The sequence below is a fragment of the Nilaparvata lugens genome, chromosome 3 (genome assembly GCF_014356525.2).
Source record: "Nilaparvata lugens isolate BPH chromosome 3, ASM1435652v1, whole genome shotgun sequence".
Classification (NCBI taxonomy): domain Eukaryota; kingdom Metazoa; phylum Arthropoda; class Insecta; order Hemiptera; family Delphacidae; genus Nilaparvata; species Nilaparvata lugens.
This window is the reverse complement of record NC_052506.1, coordinates 28070060-28094912: the sequence shown is the minus strand read 5'-3', so window position 1 is coordinate 28094912 and position 24853 is coordinate 28070060. Positions and strand designations below refer to the sequence as shown.

Genomic DNA, 24853 nt, shown 5'->3' with positions numbered 1-24853 from the left:
AAGTTAACTGATCAATTTCGATATGATTATGCTTTTTGAAGCAACATTGTAACATAATTTAAAGAGTAAACTCATTAGACGGAACACTCTTTTTGGGTAAACTCCAAATTGCATTAGACATCTATTGTGCAGGTGCAATTATTTATCAAGACTGAGCTTTCATATCGTTATGCTGTAATATAATAAAGCCCTTTCCTATAAAAGAAAATGAGGGATTTTTAAAACTATTCAACTTTAAATTATTTTGTTCTACAGAACACGTATAATGTACAAAGAAGAAGAAAGCAGTTATTAAAAATTGATTTATTAAAAACACAATATTATTTATACAAGTGTAAAATACCCGAATATATTAAGTCAAGGAGCGTTATTATCGTTATTGGCAGTAGTTTTACGATGCTTACAGATTCTAATAAGTATTTCGCACAGCCAAAGTACGACAGTCAGTGCGGCTAATATATTGAGCACAGTTAGGTACCAGCTATAACTCTTCATTACATCTTTGATGTAACCTGTAACAAAAAATTGAATTATTGCTTTTCTATCTATCTAACTTGAAGTGAATAGAATAGTTTGAAATGAATAATCTGAATGGCAGAGCAGGCATGAATAATAGCAGAACAAGTTTGGTTTCGAGTAGTAGGTTCGGGATTTAGAATACACTGTGACACTGCTTGGGGATTAAAGAAAGGTTATATTGTTCAGAGGTTCTTTTGAGAAGTAATTTTTCATATTGAATAAGGCCCTACCTCTACATATAAGAAATATATTTACATAACAATAGAGAATACATAATAAGAAATACAGCGGAAAAATTACTCTCCTTATAGGCAAACCTTCAATTCAAAAATACTCATTAAATAAAGCGCATTGATGAGTAAGTAGTTGATAGATATAAGAAATTTTAGTTGGAATCAGTGACATAAATTCGTTTCCACTATGTAAGTCAACAATAAGTGAGTTACTTATAAGGCTCGTATTACATTCAGCCACCAGTCTCGGCAACCAGTGGGACGCTAATTGTCCGAACGTGTCGAGGGCACGCTTTTAGTTTTTATTATGCTCATTACAATAGGGTCGCCAGATTCTGGCAGCTAGCCACCAGACGACTCGGCTGATGTTTCACTTGAGTCCCACACTCGGCCGCAAATGGTTTCTCTCTGGCGACCCATTGATAGATGCTAAAATGTACAAGAGCCTAAGGCTATACTTATTCTTTTATTGACTCAATGATACACAATTATTTTTTTCAATAATTGTTGGAGGACCAACAGGCACAGTCCAAAACTGTTCCTCCCCCGAATTACATACGATTCTTGGACCGTCATTCAAAACAAGAGTTCATTGTAAAGTAAACCATATAGAAACCATAGTTACGATTCTAGTACTTGATTTCAAGGCAACAAAAGTTATGTCTGGTTGAGATTAAATGAAACAAAGATGAATAAGGTTAATTTTGTAACATACAAGAAAAGAAAATTCTTAGAGAATAGAACACCTAATATAATATATTAATTTGTGCTCAAAGATGTGTTGAAGGTCAGTCACCGAGATTATCTGTCCTGCGGCAAAAAACTATTGCTCCACAAAAGTGGAGGAATTGTATTTTGATGCCTAAACCAGGCGATCAAGTTTGCTTTTTCCAAGCTGCATATTCTATTCCATTGCAAAATTATTAATTTGAAGTGCTAATTCAAAGGAATTCTTGGAGAATGAAGAAATTTTATTTTATTGATGCCCTGCTTTGAAATGTAAAATAAATTTGACAGTAATATGGTAGCTCACCTAGTACAGGGCCAAAAGTGATGAGGAAGACACCGTTGAGAGCCGTTTGCAGGCCAGACGCTGATGCCAACTTTTCAATAGGAACGTGGTTTGGCACGACAAGCGCTCGGTACAAGGCACGGAATCCTCTTCCAATACCCAATGCAATGAACACTAAAAGTCTTGTTCTCTCTGATTCAGCTACAACTAAACCTGCAAACATAAATCCACCGTCGATCATGGATATCCAAGTGACTTGGTAGAAAAGTATTTTCATGAAATTGATTTCATTCATTCGCAAGATCTACAATTTTCAAGTTAAAATGCTAGTATAAGTTGATAAGCATCAAATCTCATACACAGATTGACATTTTACACTTTGAAATGAATAGAGTAGCCACCAAAAATCGAATGTTTTTTCAACATAAGCCAGCCACTTATTTTATAACAAAAAAAATGTTTTATTGCATATTTATAACTTTAACTATTTTTTTACTCCATACAAAGAGTTAATCTACTTTTAACCACTCTATTTTGAGTTACAAAAGCATGGTTCATTGCATATAATTTCAATTTTAGACTCATTCATCGATTAATTCAAGTCAAGTTTTTTGGCAGTGTTCAACATAGATGAAATAATATTCTTTGAAGTGGTTTGTTCTATCAAATGATATAGTTACATCATGAGTATTTGATTGAATCCGCCATTCGATTCAGATTAAAAATAAAGTCATATTTTTTAATGAACAAAAACTGAATGATTGAAATTTAAAAACAATACTACTTACTAAACTTCAATCCAATCAAAACGACTACACTAATTAGATATAAATATCTAGCAGGAATCTTAGTTTTTCGTCCAATAATTGGTGCAACTAATCTTGTGCAAACGTCAGCTACTGCCATAATCGACATGAGCTGTGCTGTTTTCTTAGTGTCATAGCCCCAATCTTTTAGAATGAAAGGCACCATGAGGGCGAAATTCATCTCCGATGTGAATTCCAACGACATTCCAATCCATATGTTGAAGAATACTGGTTCTGATAGCAAATCCAATCGAATAGACGTACTAGTCGCTTATTCCACTTTTCTTTCTTCACTTCGTCATTGTTTCTGAAATAATAAAGTTCTACTAAGGTTTACCAGATCAAATAAGTATCAAATGATTGTTACAAAATTGGTTAAAGATATCGTTACTCTACGGTTTACTCATACCACAGTTCATATGGTATGTACATTTCATGTGCCTTTTGCCGAATATTCGTCCATTTTGATGTTCGACCCTGACCGGAAAAACAACGAGCACGAATGTTCACTGCTTGCCAAAGACCAAACATCCATCCACACTACTCGTGATTGGGCGAGTATGCTTGGTGTTCGCCGAATGTCGCATGTCTGGAGCCGGCTGAAACAACGAGCACGAATGTTCGCTGCTTACCGAATAGACAAACATCCATCCACACTACTCGCGATTCGGCGAGTCGCTGCTCGGTGTTTGCCGAATGACGCATGTCTGGAGCCGAATTGAGATTCAAATTAAATGAAACTTCTAGAGTTCTAAATAGTGGGTCTGTCTTTTCGGTCCCAAAATTTTAGTTTTTTCAAAGTTTGGAGTTTTCCAATTATTTGTAATTAATTTAATTCAATTTAGAAGTATTTTTTTCATTTAAAAATGATTTTTGTTTGTATGGATTGTAAATTGAGTGTGTGATTGAAGAATTTTGAAGTGACTCTTATAACCTCTAGCTACATTTGGACTGTTGTATAAATTAGAATTGGAACCGTTTTGGGCGCAAGTTAGCCTGTGGTACTTTTCTGTAAGTTGTATAATAATTCTCAATGATTCAATAAATAAATAAATAAATAAACTTCATTCTGAGATTCAATGAAACTTATAGAAAGTTTGTACCAGCGTTATTGCACAAAATAAATCAGCTGTTAATACTGATAATGGGGGATGAATGAATAGTTTTCATCAAATCATCATGATGTAATAAACACTGTATTGTAAATAAATTAATTTTCACAAGATTCATCCCTCACATCCACTATTATCAACGTTTATCGGCATATTTGGTGGAATACAATAGCTAACACTGAATATTGTTTATTCAAATTTGTTCATTGGCAAATTTTACAAAAATCGCAAATATTTATTGTTGAGAATATTGATGAATCAACAAAATATGAAATGTATTAAATAAAAAAAATGGCAAAGTATGGGTGAAATCAAAGGAAATCTGAATTGTTTTCCAATTAAACTTTTCGTTTTGATTGTAGAACACCGCTGCGGCAATGGGATCTATTGTCTGGACATCTTGCATTTGTGAAACGTTCTTGTCAAAAATACAGCTAATATTTCAGGATAATTGACTTTCTTGAGAATATTGGCGTATTCATTAAACTTGAGAAACGTACAAAACAGAAATATGATCTTACAATTCAATTTTGAAAAGCCTGGATTTCATGAAACAGTTCAGTAGCAATGTCCACTAATCAATATTGTTTATATAGCCTATTCAATGATTGATGTTATTTATAAATATATCAGTTCCGGATTGAAGAAGTTGAAACAAAATATTCAAAAATAAATATTTATTATCTTGAACAAGGAAATAATAGCAGAGAAGCTGAGGTCAACTTCTAGGTTTAATAATTTAACGATTTTTTATTCACGGCATAAGCCTTAGGACGATTTTTATTACAAAAGTTGCTATAATAATAAACAAACCTTCACCTCTATCTATTTCATGTGTTATCGATATTCGCACTAGCGGAAGCTTCAAGATAAAAGTGTGGGCCGCTTTATTCATTTTGATTTTTGTTCTGTTGATTATTACTAAAATATTATAGAATTGAAAGATAATTTTATAATAATATAGTTACTCACTCGACAGATTTAGCTGCTGGTTTGTTATCAAGGAATTTGGTCACTTCTGTGGTTTCGTTATCCAATACATCATCAGTCTTTGTTTGATTTTGTACTTTGGTATCATTCTTTGAGACTTCGGTGGACATCACATCTTCCTTTGATCCTTTTGTTCCGTGATTTCGGATAACAACTCCATTTTTCACATTCAATGAATAGGAAGAGATAGAATGCTTATCGCTCCTGCCAACTTCCTAGGCGAAATACAAGATGTAAGAATACCACTGAGATGGCAACAACATGATCAGGCATGTCGTAAATATGATGAAAAATATGGATACGCATATAAGAGTTAAGCATGAATTCAGTTGTATGTTGAGCCAACATCTCATCAACCTTTGCTATTCTCATAACTGATAGGATTTGAATAACGTGATATTTAATGATACCAAATGGAATTGAATTTGTTTTATCATGGGTTCATGATTGAGAAATAAATTTGTTTTTGAATAACTTAATCAATTTTTCTAAGTTGAGTTAATGGTATTACAGTGTACAGTATAATAAGCTACGAATGGAAAATTGTGAATAATATATAGCAATTAAGCTTTATTAGCATCACCTATCTGATTTCAGTATCATGAATAGGGCTTGAGCGATTCTCCGATATGACGCTGGTTAACTCAATAGCAAAATTAGATATTGAATCCTTTTTCCGTTACCCAAGTCACTAAACCAATGACAATTCAACCTCATTTGTAAATAGTTTAAATGGAATTATATGATAATCTGATATAATAAATTATATATTGATATTTAAATTGATTAGATATTGTAATCACAGAGAGATAAGATGATTATTCTTTTTCAACCACAAAACGAAAATGTTCTTATTCTTGTCCGTATATAAATTTTCCAAATACACATTTGTTTAACACAATGGACTTATTATAAATGTGAAATAGCCAAGTTCAAATAGTGAAACACATTAATGGCTAACTTAAATTTATGTTCGGTATAAACTTGTTTGTCGTCGATATTATTGACTATTCGTTTTGTTAGGATAAGAAATCACAAGCTATTTGTGAGCTGTGATAAACGTTTCTAGCAACGATGAGAGAAGCGATGCTAGTAGGGAGTAGCGCTCAGCTTCTATCGACTGTTCATGCCGACAGTCGTGCTTAAAGCTTGATTCGTGAGTTAATGTATTGAAAACCCAATTTGTGTATGCTATAATGAGTGATTCTGATGAAGATTTTATTTTTGCATCGAATACAGTAAAGCATTACTTACTAGGTTGTAGAGAACGTGAATATTATGTACATCCTATCAATGTGGAGAGGAATGTATTTGGGAAGTATCATCATTTGTATAAAGATTTAAGACAGCATCCAAAAAAAATTTTCGACTATATGAGAATGGAAATAGAAACTTTCGACTACATTTTGACGAGAGTTTCCAATAATCTCCAAAAGGACTGGAATAATTATCACATATAAGTCCCTATCATGGCAGAGGAACGATTAATGCTAACATTAAGGTAAGTAGGTTTATAAAAAAAGTTATATTCTTTGATAAAATAGAAACAATTGGATTTATTCTTGAAATGCATACATCAAGGTCTATATTATGTTTCATTATTATCATTGACAATAAGATAGAATTTTGTAATTGAATAAGAAATAGTTTAATAAAGTAAAGAAAATGTCACTTGCTTACGAAACTCCTCGTATAAATAATCAACCCAAATCATGAAAAAATATTGGTCCATGTTTGTACTTTGTAGTCTACAACTTATAGCCTCGATACCATCGATACTAGCTTCGAAAATGGACCGGGCCATTATCGATGCTCTTATCGATGGTCAGGACCCAAGATCGATTTTCATCGCAGCTCCGACATAAACAGGCCTATTAGAAAGCACGTTGGTATTATCTACGCGTTGCTAGAATCGCAGCTTTTATCACTAATCGCAGCTCCGACATAAACGTACCCTTAGACATTGGCTATTAAAATTTTGACAGAAATGATTAGCTGTTAAAATTAGCGTCCAGTCGAGGATAAATAGTTTTGATTTTTTTTAGAAAATACAAAAATTTCAACAGCAGTGATTAACTAGACGACTAGTCGTCTTTTCAAGTTTTACGCTCAGTTAACAGGGGGAAATTGTCTATTGGTGGGGTGGTCACTGATCATGATAAGTGGGAGTAAGAATCTGTTACCTGCGAGTAGCAACGAGTCTAAAATCAATCCCAAGGAGAAGGGGATTATCATATTCTTCTATAGCCTCATATCAGAAGTATCGGCAAGTGCAATTTGTCAGAAGTCACTAGCTGTTTCAGTTTAGTTGGATAGCTGAACACCCAAATATATCTCACAAATAATTGAGGTATAGTCGGTTCTGAGAGCCGGAAGACGATGTAAACAAACATGCGCGTGTGAGAGTTTTGGAACAGCAAGAACGATTCACAGTAGTCCCCTAGAATCTTTGTCGTTGACTGAACTGAATATCACAGAGTATCAGTGTTGAAGAAAGCATTGTGAACTAGTAATTGCGAGTCCAGCAATTGACAGCGGATATGATTAATCACTTTTATACGTACACAAGCGCAAACTGTATGTTATTGTTGGCTCTCTTTACTATGAGTCGACTCTGGAATTACCTTGTTCGATGGAGGTGGTCTTGTAATGCCATTTGACCGGCTGCAGCAGGAGTGATCCAACGAACGAGTGTAGAGTGAGGGCGGCCATTATGAAGGCAGTGCCTCTGGCTCCGTACACTCCCATCAGGAAGCTGATCAGCAGCGGCATAAAGACCGGACCCAGGCCAGTTGCTGACATTGCAATACCCGTTGCCATTCCTCGTCTCTTCACAAAGTACGAGTTCAAAGCCAAACTGAACGATGACATCACCAACGCTATTCCAATCGCTGAAAACGGCAAAATAATTCAGTTATTATCAACATATATTCTAGACCGATCAATTTTATTATAGGTGTTAAAAATTTCTTATATGAAACTGATACATGAATACCAAACCTGAGTTATCATATTATTTTGCATGAACTTTAAAATATAGAAAAACAAATTGTTCACTTAATTCAAAAATCAATAAATAATGGTCAGGATTTTTGTGATTTTGTAAGCTACTACGTGCAAAGTGATATATAGAAAGATCCACTATTTCTTTGTCAGAAAAAAGTATGGTAAATACAAGTCAATACAGAAAAGTTGGATATGAGCTGAAGCTTTGTCTTCTACTAAATACCTACATATTAGTTTATGGTTTTTAGACATAGCCATGGCACTACAATTGCAATTTTATCCAGCAGATATTTCAGCGGCGCACAGGCTGCGGAGTCGCAATACAGACAATAAACCCCGGCCATAGTGGTCAACTTCATATCCCGTCTAACAAAGAACATGTGGTTGACAGCAAGGAGGCAGAAAGGAAAGCTCAATGCCATGGAGCTTAGGAAGACTTTTCCTGACACCCCAATTTTCCTGAATGAGCACCTAACGCCTGAAACGGGGGCCATCTTCAACGCAGCCAGAAGTCTATTGAGAGAAAAGAAGCTATCGTCAGTGTGGACTTCAGATTGTAAAGTCATGGCCAAGATATCAGCGGAGCAGCGACCCTTTCGTGTTCGAGACCTGACACATGTGGAGAACTTGAAGGCCAGGAATAGCCAGGAAGGAGCTCCGCCAAACGACAAAGAAGGCAACACTCCGCATCCCTCTCGCCCAGTACAAGAACAAAACTCCAAGATGTAATGAGGTGACAGTGAACTCTGGTATGAGAATTTTTTTTTTGTGTCTTGAGAGACGAGAGTATGAATATATTATTATTATTTTCAATAATGAGAAGTTTAAATTTATTATCATCATAATTATACTGATAAAGACTATTAAGAGAACTCTATTAAGCCAGCTTAACTGTTTCAAATCTTTACTATTTCGTGAACTCTTGAAGAACAATATTACGTACGGTACATAAGTTATTCGAAATTCAACTTTATTCTACAAACTCTGTTTCAAATTCTAATTATTTTGTGAACTCTTGAAGCACAATAGTATTAGTACCTATCTCTTTATAAAATGATCAATTTTATACTCAGATTTACCCTGAACCACAAGATGTTTAAATTTCAATTTACTTCATGAGTTTTAAATTGTTCTCTTACTTAGTCAATCTTGCTGTGCCGAAATCGAGTTCATAATCAAGCCAATCCTCTTTATATGTCTCTTTTCCATATCATACAAGTACCGGTAACGTATACCTAATTGAAGAGATCAATAAGTTGAACTCATTTCTCATTTGTGATTTCATATTATTTACTTCAATAACAATATTTTTATAATTGATTATTCATTAGAATAGAGGAAGCTATTCAGATATTTTTTTCTCTATTATTATGTTTTACATTCAGGCAAGAGTTTCTCCTATGCTTGATTGTGATGAAGTAAATTTATAGTACATGTAAACAACTAGAACTGAGTACATTAAAGAACCTATACTGTAGTAGCCTACTACTAGAGAATTGGACTATTAGAAGTTAGAAGGTTTCAATTTTCTTATCTATAGAATTCGATAAGCAGGGCGTTGTGCGTCACACTTATCGCTCACTTTCTTCTACTATAAATTCGTAACGTTTCTTACCTTATCAACTCCGAAAAATTGAATCAATGTCAAAATCAGCTTCTGTGAATTACGGTAGCCTATAGCTTTCACGATAAATGTAGTTGTACTATAAAGGTGGATACGATACTCACTATATTAATCTGCTCTATTCATAATCTTCCGACGTATTTAAAAACTTCTCTGAACAAATCTAACATGACTGGCAGGTCGGCTTGCCGTTGTTTATTTCATAGTATTTTCTTCCCCTATGATAAGAAGTGCTATGGACCTTTTGGACGTTTCACCAATTAAATGTGCAGAGTGTCAGGATATTAAAGATTTCCGTAGTATATTTATAGAGGGCGGGAGGCTCGAGAGTCGTGACTGTGCAGGCCAAAATAACTTCACTCTAATACAACAAAATATTAGAAGTTATAGGAAAAATATTGATGAATTCATAGTAGTATTGCAAAGCCTCGATTATCATTTCTCATGCATAATTCTAACAGAAGCTTGGTTGAATGATGAAAGCGATTTAATGAAAATCCCTGGTTACAATTTGTATAGATCATACAAAAACTTAAATCAGAGCGATGGTGTTGTTATATACATAGACAGAGAAATAGATGCTAATTGTCGCGAGCTCCAACTGGGGGGTTTAGCGACATGCCTCTCCCTCACCTTTGAATTGGCAGGTGTTTCTTGTGAACTTCTGGCTATCTATCGTAGCCCTAACTCCAGTCTTAGCATTTTTACAGACTCTATTGAATCATATTTCAATGAGCAAACAAATAATAGTAATTGTTTTAAAATTTTAGCTGGAGATATTAACTGTAACCTTTTGAATGTCAATCCTCATACGCTTGAAGAGAGGTATTTGGATGTGTTGAACGATGCGGGGCTCGCTTGCTGTGTCGACAAGGTTACTAGGCCAGCTAGTAATACATGCATCGACCACTACTTTGTTAAGTTACCACCCTTGTACGAAGCAGCTACAACTATAGTACAAACCTCAATTACCGACCACTACGCCGTGTGCATGAAATTATTCACACCTAACAAAAAACCGCCCAATAGAGATAATTATTACATGAAAATAGATTGGAATAGCGTAAAAAACACTTTGTCTTTGCAGAATTGGAACCATGTCACAAACGAAAATAATATCAATCTTGCAACTAATTCATTTATACAAACTACACAGAATATTATTCAACAAATGACAACAAAAACTAAAATATCAGCTAAACATACAAAAATAAAACCATGGATTACTAGAGGACTTATTAATTCCATACGCCATCGCGATAAATTGAGAAAAAAACTTAATAGACAACCTTATTGTATTTCCTTGAAAACTGAATTTACTCGTTTTAGAAACATGCTACATTCGACTATAAAACAAGCAAAACATAATTACTACAAAAATAAAATCGATGAAGTTTCAAATAACCCACACAAGTTCTGGAAGGTAGTAGAAGAAATCTCTGGAAAAGCCAAAGGACCCCATTCATTCCCAATCGACGCATTTGCCCAAAGAGGAGATCCTACTTCAAAACCTAACATTAAGGACATTGGGAATACTTTTAATCAGTATTTCACATCAGTTGGGTCCATACTCACTAGCTCCTTGAATCCAGTAGGGCAATCAGAGATCAGAGATCAAGAGTACGTGGTTGATGCTGTCTTCAAATTGAAAGAGGTGACAAAAGAGGAATTATCAAATGTAATTAATAGCCTCAAAGGCAGGAGTGCTCCCGGGTATGACTGTATTCCAACACGGATAATTAAAGACAGCCTTCATACACTAATAAACCCAATACACCACATAGTGAATCTTAGCATTCAGACAGGACAGTTCCCAGAATACCTAAAAATAGCGAAGATCATTCCAATCCACAAATCAGGACCCAAAAACGAACCTACAAACTATAGACCCATTTCTCTGTTATCTACTCTGTCAAAGATCATTGAAAAATGCATTAAAATACAGTTAATGGAATATTTGAAAGAAAATAACATTCTAGCACATAACCAATACGGCTTCCAAAAAGATAAAAACACCAATGATGCATTATTTCAGGTAAACAAATACATAATAGAGTCAGTTAAAATTAAAAATAAAGTTATCATGACATTCCTGGACCTGGCTAAGGCGTTTGATTCAGTAGATAGAGACAAGCTTCTTAATAAACTTGAAGCTATTGGAGTTAGGGACACTTCTCTCCAGTGGTTCAAAAGTTATTTTTGTGAACGCCAACAATTTGTTCAGATTGATGGTGAAGACAGTGATAGGAATGGTGTAGACTATGGCGTCATTCAAGGTAGTACGCTGGGTCCAGTACTGTTCTTGATATATATTAATAATATTTCCCGGCTCAATACTACAAGCAGGATATTCCTATTTGCTGACGATACAGTGGTTATTTCTACAGGTAGGGAATGGGAAGAAGTTTATGAGATTGCCCAAAAATGTGATTACAGCACCAGTGCACGCCGTTTTCCTGAAGCCAAATGTCTTCAGAATTGGACCATTCATCAAACCTGGAAATGGTAAGTTGAGTATAAAAATAAGCAAACAAGATGAAAAATGTATTTATTGATGATGGAGTAAATAATTATTGTAAAATACGAGGAAAGTTACAGCTTTACAAGTCATGGATGATATAAAAAATGTAAGATAAGATATACTAACTCCCGCTTTGAGAAAGAATTGGCCCCTAGTTAGAGCCGTATCTGTTGATAACTTCTCATAGAAATAAATATACAGAATTTGAAAAATATCTATTTTTTACAAGTGTTTTTCCAGGTAATTTAGAGTGATATATTTCATGGCATGGAAGTATATCATGCAAGTACTTCATGCATGAATGAGATTGAAGAAATAAATATTATAAAAAAATATTCATCGTGATAGAAAATGGTAATATTATTCGACATTTGAAAACTTACTGATACACTTTAGGAACAAAACTGTGATGAAAAATAATATCTTACCAAAGAGCATACCCGCAGCCGAATTTATATTGATAATAATACTAACATCAGTCTGACTCATTTCTAAAACCGCAAAGATATCTCTGAACATCAATCCAAAATTTATGATAATAGGTAACAATATTATCTGTAAATGAGAGAAGAAATTAGGATTAAATTTCAAGACAGTATTTATTTTGCAACGAACAAATGTAATAACTGCAACAAAATATTGTATTATTAATTTCTTTGTTAATCAGTATGCAATTTTTCAAGACTATAAAACCAGCAATTTTATCAACGTTTATACCAAAATATCAAAAGGCGGGCCAGATTCGAATGAAATAGTTGTACTGAATGAATATATCATTCAATTTATCTAATTGAGCTACTGTATATTAAATATTTTGTATACCGTACTATTATTCATTATTATAATCGAATCATTGTTGCTATAAATAAAATAAATTTATAAAATTATGCTATATGTTTATTATTTGAGCTCGAGAATTCGGATACCTGACTTTGCTTCTTTTCTTCCAGACAACTCATTGACGTCAGGTATCATATACATTGGAATTATTTCAAAATTTGACTAAAGACGTTAATTAGTCTTAAGCGATCTTTCTCACCTATTTTTTTGGCATATACGTCTCTTCTGCTTAAATAGGTAGCCTACTACTAAATATGCACATAGTGCGAGCTGCATTCTTATACAATTACAGGTTTCCAAACTATTAGAATATTGTGTAAAAATGTGATTACACAACAGTCTGTCCAGATAAAAATGTATAAACTTAATTTCTAAAAAGTTTGCAAACTACCTATGGATCTTTCAAATTAAATGGTTTGTTATCATTATAAATTATATTCCATTCATATTGTGAAAGTCTTCAAAAGTCTGTAAACTGATTTTGTGGAGCAACCATAAAAATGCAACTTGAAAATTAAATATGCAACTACTATCTACAAATATCTACTCACATTTTGAGCAGCAAATGAGGCAACAATCACCCACCCCCACCCACCATCAGGAGGGTGGTATTTAGTGTTCTTTTTATTTTCTTCTTCCTCGTCCATGACTTGCTGTAAAAAATATTTATCATAGTATCATCATAGTGCACTTACATATACACTCATATTACACTTATCTTATAAGTTACTAAATTTTTTATTTCATTTTTATGAAAGCTATGAAGGACTATTAAAATACTTCATTTGTGAGAATAATTATTATTCTACACAAACAATATGTATTTTTATTGTTTCAGATTAATGTCAAGCACGGGAAGCATTGCTGGAGAGTGGTTGTCCTTGCAAAAAATAGTTTTATGATATTATATTTAATTTTATCAGTTGATCATCTTATCGGACAATCCAGATTGAGATGAGCGCTGTATGATTAGTTCTTTCGTTATAATGAGGTCTATTTGAGGCCAGATATGAGCTGGAAAATTACTTCTAGTGGTTCGAAGCCCACCTACTTAAAGCTGTAGATCCTTTTTATTTCTTACCATTTTTACGAAAAACTCTTGATTTCTAAGGCATCATAGTACCAGACATTATACTGTATTTTAGTTTTCGTTTTAGCTATCATATATATTTAGGGCTGAGATGTAATGAAATAATTTCACACTTACAAGTATTAAATACAATATAATACAATCCTGCCTTCAGTATATTTCTTATTTATTAAAAATTAATTTCTAAACTGTAATGTCATAAATTTCAGCCATCCGAAATTAGATAGCAGACTGTTATGAATCCATGTTATCAGAGGCAATGTTGTGCAAAAGTTCAATGACCTTTGACTCATTAGCATTTAGAGTTGAAGAAGAATGTATAATTGATATAGTGTGAGCCTGTGAGATTTTTCTTTTCAAAAAGCAGTTTGGAATTAATCTTTTTAGATAAGAGAGCTCTTCATTCAACACATCAACAACATTTCTTTGTATAAAACAAGACATTTTCACCGACTTTGAAAATATAACTTCAAGGTTGTGTACTTGATTTTACGAAAGCCAAACGTAGAAATGGAACATGATCCAAGAAAGTTAAAAAATCCTTTACTTACCTTAAAAGCACTGCTCATTCCTTGCATCTTGGAAACGATTCTATGCCTTTATTCTGCAAAAAAGCATGTACTTATTAGACAAAAAAATGCTTATAGAGTTATAACTCAACATATAATTTCTAGATATGGATATTCACTAGCGTTTGAGAGCATTTAAAAAGATTTTTTCCAACATTAGTAGCCTGAGGTTACGGAGCAATAATATAAAAATTGGCAGACTTGATAATTTGGCCATCAACTGATAATTTGAACTTATGTTTCATAGACAATTTGAAAAATGGTGATTTTTTCATGGCGGATGATGCCCACATGAGTTTTTCTGCTTGTGCGTGGGTGAATGCGAGAGTGGTTGATAAAATTATCAAACTTTATGCCTACCAGCGGATTTGGAACCCACGACCAGGCAGGCAGACTGAAGGGTGCAACGCCATAGTACACTCGGCCAACCTGGCCGGTGGTTTCATTATTTTAGATTAATTATTTTTTTCACCCTCATGACAGTCTCAAAAAACACACTAGTTATTTGAATATTTAGCACAAAAGGTGGCCAAAGTATGATTTCGACAGGGAATTTTATTATTTCAAGTGGTTTTAATGAGTACAAAGATAGTCAAAATAGATAGTATTCAGTAGATGACAATCATAGATGATAATTAAAGTAGATGATAGAAATATGTAATTCAGTATAATATTCAGTCTATGACCGGCAGTCGCCCGAAAGACTTCGTCAAAGTTTAAAACAATTAAAAACACAAATAACTTGAAATGGCTGCAGATAGTTGGTTTCATGTGGCTCTGTAGATGAAGTGCAATTCCATATTATGAAACAGTCTCAAACTGGTCTACAAGTCCACTCGTCTCATCATCTCTCAGTGAGTATAGAGGGTAGTTGATGAGTTTCTCACGTAACAGCCAAGAAAACTTCATATATTCCAGATCACGAACACAATTCGGCAGTCTGTTGAAAAATTTTAGAGTCCGTAAGGGGCAGCACTCATGTGCTTTCGACAGTCTGGAGTAGGTCAGGTCAATGTTGCCTCGTCTCCTGGTATTGTGGTGGTGCAGCTGGCCCCTCTCCCGGGAGGCATGAACTTCACTCCTTAAGAGCCGAAGAGAGATATACATTTACTGACTGTAGACTGTCAGTATTCTCAGACGTTTGGAAATTGGCCGGCAGTGCTCCAGGTAATGCGATGACGTGATAACACGGAGAACTTTCTTCTGTAGAAAGAGAATCCTTTCACAGCTACCCTCATGGCCCCATATGACTATATAACCCCATACCTTATATGACTATGAAACATCCCATGGTAGGCTGCAATCAAGTGGTCGCTTCAGTTTCCGCATCAAAAATGTCGCCCTGGCCAGTCGATTGCACAGCATGCCAATATGTCGCTCCCAAGATAGAGTGGGGTGCATCACAAAACTCAAGAGTTTGAGCTACACCTCACCACGAGCCAGCAAACCACGCCTTAAGGTGCACACCAGGTTCTGTGTTTTTCCCTCATTCAAACACAGTTTATTTGATCGAGCCTCTTCTACAAGTAGATTTGACTGGGCAACCGCAGTTTGCGGGTTCTCATCCTGCGCCAGTAGGTGGTGTCATCAGCAAACAATAAGGCTCTTCCATGCACACTGGAGTCGTTGATGAATACAAGGAACAACAGAGGACCAAGAATCTATCACCTCCCCTGACTGTGATCCCGCACCATTCATCAATGTCACCTGAATTCTATTGGAGAGGTAATCCTCCATGGTTCTAAGGGGAACTCCACGTATCCCATTACCTCTTCATCCTACCCAGCAGTATGCGAGACACAGTCGAATGCTTTGTCCAAATCACATAAAGCAACAGATACCGACTGCCTGCCCTCCATGGCTCCAAGTACCGACTCCACTAGATAACGCACTGCTCCTGTGGTTGATCTGCCCTGACAAAACCCATACTGGTGATGTTGGAAGATGGAATTACTCTCAAAATAGGTACATTGAAAGCTGAACAAACATCACCGATACCATGAACTTGCCAAATATTGGAATTTATTATCGAGACTGGCCTGAAATTTGATAATTCATCAGGATCACCTTGATGTAGATGTAGCACATGTAGAAAAATTATTTTCTTATCATTATTTAGGCCAAAAAGGCTGTATCAATGTTATCAGTGACTGAGCATAGTCAACAGATTTCCAAAGCAATTCTGATAAGAAAATTAAATTAGTTGCCAAAGTTGTTTAGTCAACCCAAATTATATTGACATACAGAGATATAAGTGGATATTTTGATATTTATTTACTCTATTAATAGTCAAAAACATTAATATTTATATTTCAATAGGGTCGGGATAGAATAACAGGTTTTGTTGCTTAGTTATTGCAACAGCAATTTAACAGTAATGCTATTCACAAGAACATTTTCAGGAAATGGTATTTAAAACAGAACCCATTCTGTTGGACTCTTCTCATTAATTGCTATTTCTAGATTTCTTAACATTTGAGAAATTACTTTTTTAGCATACTTTTCCAAATTATCTTGATAAATTGTAGATTATTTTTACCGCTTTCAAGTTACAAGTGAAATCTAATTGATCGAGTGAAGTGAGGTCTAAGATTCAAGTCAACGGTTTTGCATTTCTCTTCATTCATGTTTATATGTTTTTATGTTCCGCATTTACAGCAAAAGGCAGCAATAGATTTTCATTAAATTTGACAGGTATGTTCCTTTTTCAATTTCGCGTCGACGTTTTTTGAAATTTTGTATTTCAAGGATAATACAAAAAGAAAAGTCTCCTTGGAACGCCAATATTACCGTAGAAATCAGACTATAGAATTTTTCATCATAAATCAGCTGTCGAGTGGATTATAAATTGCACGCAATTCAATATCTCAATTGAATGAAAAAGACTAAGAAATTGTCAAAAACCACAGATTTATTGATACTTAGAAAGACCGGTTTCGGTTATTACACCATTGTCAATCTCTGATAAACTAAAAATTTGTTTTTTGTCTGTGGTTTTTGACAATTTCTTAGTCATTTTCATTCAATATGAATAATTACCACAATATCAACTTCTCAACTACACAAAAAGTCAATATCTCAGTAACTTGGTAAAAAATAAGCTGCTGTGTGGACTATTAATTGTATGCCTCATTGAATGCAATTTTCATGCACTATTGAATAAACTATTGATTGCATGCAATAACGCATGCAATTAATACTAAAATAACATAGCATTGTCTCTCGACCTTTCTCTGCTTTGAAATCGGGCTGACCTGTTGCCAGTATGTGTTGAAGGAGATTAGCTTTTGATGTTAGCATTTTTAATACACCAACCCCAACAGCCATTAGCCGTTTTTACACCGATATCTCACCGACACGACATACAGACAGGATTTACTCTGATGGACAGTATAAGAGGAGGCTGTAGTTCATAGCTGCGCGAGGTCTACTGTTCACAGAACTACTAGTTTAAAAAATATATTTATTATTTCCACACATTTTGTGGAAAATCTCAATAACCAATAATTCTAATACTTTTAGTAGATTTATCAAACGATTTGAATACTTTAGAACTTATGATGTAACTAAAGATTGGTGGGAATTAGATGCGGTATTCAATTATTTTACTATCCTTTTTTCTCTTTTGAACAATCTTGAGATCAATAATAGGCCTAATTTAGGTAATTAAATTTACTATAGTGAGGTCCACGTTATAATGACTATTTGATTAACTTTGATGTTGCTATCCTTGTCTATCATTCGACAAAGCAGGTAGTACTATCCTTTTGAGCTCCATAACGATGCCAAATCTGTTTTTGTCGATGTAGAAATATAGTTAATATATTAATTCAGGCAGATGATAGGCAACGCTGTTCTTCTATCTCGATCCACTGTCATTATAACGTGGACCTCACTATAAAAAAAGTTATTGTAATTTTTTTGTTAAACCAACGGTTTCTGAGTTATTTAAGAAACAAAATTTTAAATAGCCGCTATTTTGTTTTTATGAATTTCAAAAATTATCATAATTTTTTGTAGTTTTGTCTAGTTGTTATAAATGATTGTGCAAAGTTTCAATTTCGTATGTTTAACCATTATTTAGAAAAAAATAAGTGAAAAAAGCGAAATAGCCGCTGTGTGAGTAACTGAAGACTCCTGGACAACTTAACTAGAAGTTCTGTGAACAGTAGACCTTACGCAGTTTTCACATCCACAAGTATCTGATGTCACCTGTTCTAGTTGATTTAGTTGAATCATAATTTACTCTTAAAAACTGTTATTTGTTTTCTCCAAGATCAAAAACTCACTTATTAGTCCAGTCAAGGAAAGATTATAGAGGGAAAAGTTGGGAAGGCAATTTTTGACCCAGCAGTTCTGTTTAGGGTAGTTAGGAGGTAAACATATCAAAAGTCCCCACTCCTACCCCCTGTGATAAGGGAGTGAGGGTGATTTAAAGGTACCATTTATTGGTTTCTCGCATAAAACTCGAAAACTATGTAACCTAAAGACTTGACTGTCATATAACAAATTAAAGCTTACACAGTTTTCTACAATATTCATTCTACAACGTTTTTTTATATCTCCACTAGTTCTCGAGATATCCACTCTTGAAGGTGTGACATTTTTGGAAAAAACACGTTTGTCACCAATTTTTTCTATCTTTGCTCTTATAACTTTTTAAAAATTGACGGAAAAAATCCATGCTGATTATGAGCTTATAAGACATTATATTCTCTTCAATTTGATGTATAGTTTCACGCTTTTACGAATTTCCCTACACCTTTTGTAGCATCTGTGGTGTTGAGTGTGAAATCTCAATTTTTGCAACAATAGGCCAATTGACAAAGGAATTTAGAGGGAATCTTTTAAACAAAATTTCTGACTTTGCAGCTTTGTTGAGACTAGTTAGAAGGAGAACATATCAAAAGTCCCCATTCCTAACTCATGTGCAAAGGGGATGAAGGTGGTTTGAAAGTTGCATCTTGCAGCGTTTTGCTTCCACGCTCATATCTAGAGAACAATGTGTTCAACCGACTGAAATACCTATTTAAAAATGAAGCTTGATAAATTCTCTACACTTTTTGTTCAGTGGAATTTTGTGATATTCCCAACAGTTCCCGAGATATTCTCTCTTGAAGGTGTGTAATTGTTGAAATAACAGGTTTTTATCTAATGCTTTGCTCTTTCAGGGCTTATAACTCTCCAACAATGAATCATAAAAACTTATGCTTATCGTAGGTTTGTCGAGCATTGAATTCTCTTTGAAATGATGTATTATTTCACTATTCCAAGTTTTCCTCTCATTGTTAAAGCAGCTTCAATGTAGGGGGTGAAATTCTCATTGCTGCAACAAGTGTTAACTCAGCGGTTCCACACCTTCAACAGAGGGGATAAAGATGCGGACTTTTGCTATGTTCACCTACTAACTAGTCCAAATAAAGCTGCAAAGTCAAAAATCTGGTGTGGCGCACTCACACAACTTTCCTTGCCGTTATGAAAATTTATCACCTGACGCTAGTGTTCCCGCGCATCTCAAGTCTACTATTCAACATCCAAGCCAGCTGGTGACAGGACAATAAGGCTGGAGACACGAAGTTTGCTATCTCTTCATAGTGAATGATTTAATAGAATCAACATTTGCCAACAGTTTGTAATTGAAATAATAACATTTTCTCTAATTTCGAGCTTATTTTCAATTTTAGGTGAAAATGTTACTGAGCATTAATTGTACAGATTTTCATGCTCAATCTCTTCCACTTGGAATTTTTTGTTTAAATTATATCTAAAGCCTGATAATTGGGAATCTAAAATCAAACTTTGCATAGAAGGGGCGGAGCTCCTGAAATTTTTACAGATATGGGACTTGTGGCAGTTGATGGAGCTTATCAATGACTATTTTAGGTATAAATTTGATCAAAATAGTTGGAGCCGTTTTCGAGAAAATCGCGAAAACCCCTGTTTTTGACAACATTTTCACCATTTTATCCGCCATCTTTAATTACATCAGATCGAAATTGTTCGTGTCGGATCCTTATATTGTAAGGACCTTAAGTTCCAAATTTCAAGTCATTCCGTTAATTGGGAGATGAGAAATCGTGTACACAGACGCGCGCGCGCGCGCGGTTTTTGCGTGGTTTTTGGGGTTTTTGCGCGCGCGCGCTCGTCTGTGTACACGATTTCTCATCTCCCAATTAACGGAATGACTTGAAATTTGGAACTTAAGGTCCTTACAATATAAGGATCCGACACGAACAATTTCGATCTGATGTAATTAAAGATGGCGGATAAAATGGTGAAAATGTTGTCAAAAACAGGGGTTTTCGCGATTTTCTCGAAAACGGCTCCAACTATTTTGATCAAATTTATACCTAAAATAGTCATTGATAAGCTCCATCAACTGCCACAAGTCCCATATCTGTAAAAATTTCAGGAGCTCCGCCCCTTCTATGCAAAGTTTGATTTTAGATTCCCAATTATCAGGCTTTAGATATAATTTAAACAAAAAATTCCAAGTGGAAGAGATTGAGCATGAAAATCTGTACAATTAATGCTCAGTAACATTTTCACCTAAAATTGAAAATGAGAATTTCACCCCCTACATTGAAGCTGCTTTAACAATGAGAGGAAAACTTGGAATAGTGAAATAATACATCATTTCAAAGAGAATTCAATGCTTATCATGATGAAGAAGTGTGTTTGTCAACTTCCGTTCAATCTAATAGAATCTGTAAGGATTGAGTTATTGCCATTTTGTTGGTAACTTTGGTGTAAACCCAGCTTAAAGATGCATACCTCTTTTAACCTAGCGCCGCAGTGCAGGATGGTTTCTCACAGCTTGGCGTTGTTGTCATTTGAGATGGGTGTCTGGCTTGGAAGTGTTTAGGCCGCATTGCAGGATGACTGTTAACGGTTGCCGGAAGATTAACAGCTGGGTTTTTTTCGTTATTTTTCGTGATTCGCAGATTCGTTCTCAGCGACCCCAAGTTTAGCCTAAAGGCTCAGAATGTCAACAATGTTTTTAAATAATTAAAAATCATCATGAAAATTCATTAATATGGTAGTACACCAAGTTTCTGGAAACTTTTTACTGATGACTGGAGTTTATAGGCAACACAAAAATAAAAATAATTGTGAGAAAGAAAACTGCTGATGACGCGAATAAGACTGTCACTCCATTGTTCTTTTGTCTCGGCTGCTTGGCTGAGCCTGGCTGGAGGGATGAAATAACCGACTGGATTGATCTTTCGTCTGTCCGCTAGGCGGAACTACGCCGACCATTGATGGGTGGAAGATGTTACTGCGGCCGCTCGCATTCCCACCAACGCTATTATTTGCTGTATCAGCGCCTAGTCCGAGTCAGACAAGCATCCAGCCTGCACTGCGGAGCTAGGTTAAGGTCTTTGATTGAAACTATAGATCTTATACAAATACAGTAATAGACTGGCTTCTCCACACATCTGTGTAATAACTTGTCAGCTGATTTATGATGAATAATTCTAGTCTGATTTTTACTCTAATATTGGCGTATGAAGGAGGCTCCTTTTTCCTTTTATATTATCCTTGAGATGCAAAATTTCCAAAAACCTTGTATATACATCGACGCGCAATTTAAAAAGGAACATACCTGTCAAATTTCATGAAAATCTATTACCGCGTTTCCCCGTAAATGCGCAACATATAAAAATTTAAACATTTGCACATTTAAACATTAAGAGAAATGCCAAACCGTCGACTTGAATCTTAGACCTCACTTTGCTAGGTCAATAATAATTTCTTCTGCATTATTCAGTTCATTTAATCATTTTTACTTCCCTTGCCCTATTACCATAGGTAAGGAAAGTATTGCTTTCCGAAAAAAATTAAGGTAATTAGGAAATTAAGGAAATTAGCAACTTGGTCCTTACAATATAAGGATCCGACACGAACATTCTCGATCAAATGCAATTCAAGATGGCGGCTAAAATGGCGAAAATGTTGTCAAAAACAGGGTTTTTTTGCGATTTTCTCGAAAACGGCTCCAACGTTTTTGATCAAATTCATACCTAGAAAAGTCATTGATAAGCTTCATCAACTGTTACAAGTCCCATATCTGTGAAAATTTCAGGAGCACTGCACCATCTATGCAAAATTTTGTTTTTAGATTCCCAATTATCAGGCTTCAGATACAAATTAAACAAAAAAATTCATGTTGGAAAGATTGAGCATGAAAATCTCTGCAATTGATGTCCAGTAACATTTCCACCTAAAATTGAAAATGAGCTTGAAATCCGAGAAAATGTGATTATTAAATTGCAAACTGTTGGCAACTGTTGGTTCTATTAAATCATTCACTATGAAGAGATAGCAGACTTTGTGTGTCTGCAGCGTTGTTGTCACCAGCTGGCTCAAATCTTAGAAAAGTAGACTTGAGATGCGCGGGAACACTATCGTCAGTTGATCAATTTTCATAACGGCAAGGAAAAATTGTGTGAGTGCACAACACCAGATTTTTCATTTTATTTTTAATCACCTATTAAATTTGTTTTTCAAATGTGAAAATATTGATACTGATGGGCACGCATCATAGAGAATATTGAAACTCTACCTTATAGAAATAGACGCGGCCAGACAACTCTGTGTTCTGTGTAATGCATGCAATGAATTGTCAGCTGATTGATCTATTTATATAGCCTATAAAAGCGAAATGGCACTCACTCACTGACTGACTGACTGACTCACTCGCAGAACTAAAAATCTACCGGACCAAAAACGTTCTAATTTGGTAGTATGTTCAGTTGGACCTTTAGAGGCGCACTAAGAACGAATTTGGAAAAATTTCCAAATATACGCCCAAAATCTGCGTTTTTCCAGCTTTTTTAGCGTTTTCTCAGCTTTATCGAGAACAAATGAACAGAAAATGTTCAAATATGGTACAGAAGCTCAGCTAGGGTGGCTTATAATAATGTTGTGTTAGAAGGAATATGCAATAACGTCAAAGATACGCCCAAAATTAGTGTTTTTCCAGCGTTTTCTCAGATTTATCGAGATCAAATGAACAGAAATTGTTCAAATTTAATACAGAAGTTAAGCTAGGGTGTAATAATGTTGTGTTAGAAGGAATTTGAAATAACGCCACAGATACGCCCAAAATTAGCGGTTTTTTGCGTTTTCTCAGTTCTTTCATCAAGTAATAGACAGAAAATGTTCAAATTTGGTACAGAGGGTCAGCTAGGGTCTAAAAATTTTGTGATGAGATGACTTTAATATTTCATTAAAGATACGCTCAAAATCAGCGTTTTTCTCAGCTTTTCTCCGTATTTTGACTTTCTGATGGAATGAAGCATGCCCAAATGAAAAACGCTGGCGAGCGAAGCGAGCCCGATGATCCCATTTTCGGACGATCCAGTCGGGGGTCCAGGGGGCCGAGCCCCCTGGCTAGACGGATATGGCGAGCGAAGCGAGCCTGACGGCTAGTTATGAATAATTCTATAGTCTGATTGATCCTAGCTTCAAAGTAAATGATATTATTATACTCTACAATTATAGTGACATCCGTGTATGGAGGAATTCCTTTTCTTATCATATCCTTAAAATGCAAAAATTTCCAAAAACCTTGTGTATACATCGACGCGCAGTTGAAAAAGGAATATTCCTGCCAAATCTCATCGAATTCTTTCAACGCGTTTGGCCGTGATCGCGTTACATGCAGACAGACAAAAGGAAATCGAGTTGAAACATAGACCTCACTACCTTCAATCAATAAACCAAAATTAACTAATATTTTCATGTTGTTCATTTTATTGTAGGCCTTTAAAAGTTTACAAATCTTCTATAGCCTAGGCTACTTGTTTTTACCAAAATTTTCAGCAAAGAATGGCAATTATAAATTCAGAGTATGAATTTAAGAATTATTAATATATCTCATGATTAGTTTCACTTCTTATTGCAATGTGAATTAAATAATAGGGGCAATTTATAATAAGGTAATGTAGTCTACCAAGACTGTAACAGTATAATAAAATAATCATAATGTAATGATCATTAAAAAAGTGAGGTTAAGTGGGCTAAATCAAATATTATTTTTTCCAAGATGATTGACAAGTGAATACCGTAGCCTAAACTAAAAAAGTGTATAAGGTTTTTTGAGAAAAACAAAGCAAGTGAAATGATAGGAAATACAAATGTTTAGATAGGTTAGTTAACCAGCCAACAAAATAATTAGTATGCTACTGTGAAGTATTAATTTTTATTTAAAACATTTAAGAAACTATTATTTATTGAATTGGTGAGAAGGAACTCCGTTATTATATGCGCCGAAAATAATAAATGCTATCCATTGTAAACTAGGAGTTATAAACTGAGGTTCGTATAGATTGAATGTGATGAGCAAAAGGATAAATTAAAAACACTTACCGTACGTTTGACGAAATATCGAGTTATTAGTCGAAGATTTTGATGGTAAATAATTTGGACATAATTTGAAAAATAAAAATGAAATGAACTCAATTTATGAACCTTACAAAACACTACTACACTTCCAACTTCAACTTTAACTGAACTACACGGGATG

General features: G+C 34.8%; 1 protein-coding gene across 1 annotated transcript; it reads right to left on the bottom strand.

Moving 5' to 3' along the window:
* Positions 1 to 287: 287 nt before the first annotated feature.
* Positions 288 to 24853, bottom strand: LOC111055454 (monocarboxylate transporter 2). The gene is made up of 10 exons (XM_039422757.1): positions 24697 to 24853; positions 14305 to 14357; positions 13215 to 13316; positions 12252 to 12378; positions 11668 to 11798; positions 7275 to 7567; positions 3012 to 3169; positions 2553 to 2840; positions 1786 to 1977; positions 288 to 512 (listed from the first exon to the last, which is right to left on the bottom strand). The coding sequence occupies exons 2-10, from the start codon at positions 14329 to 14331 to the stop codon at positions 358 to 360; spliced, it is 1473 nt and encodes a 490-aa protein (XP_039278691.1). The 5' UTR covers positions 14332 to 14357; positions 24697 to 24853; the 3' UTR covers positions 288 to 357.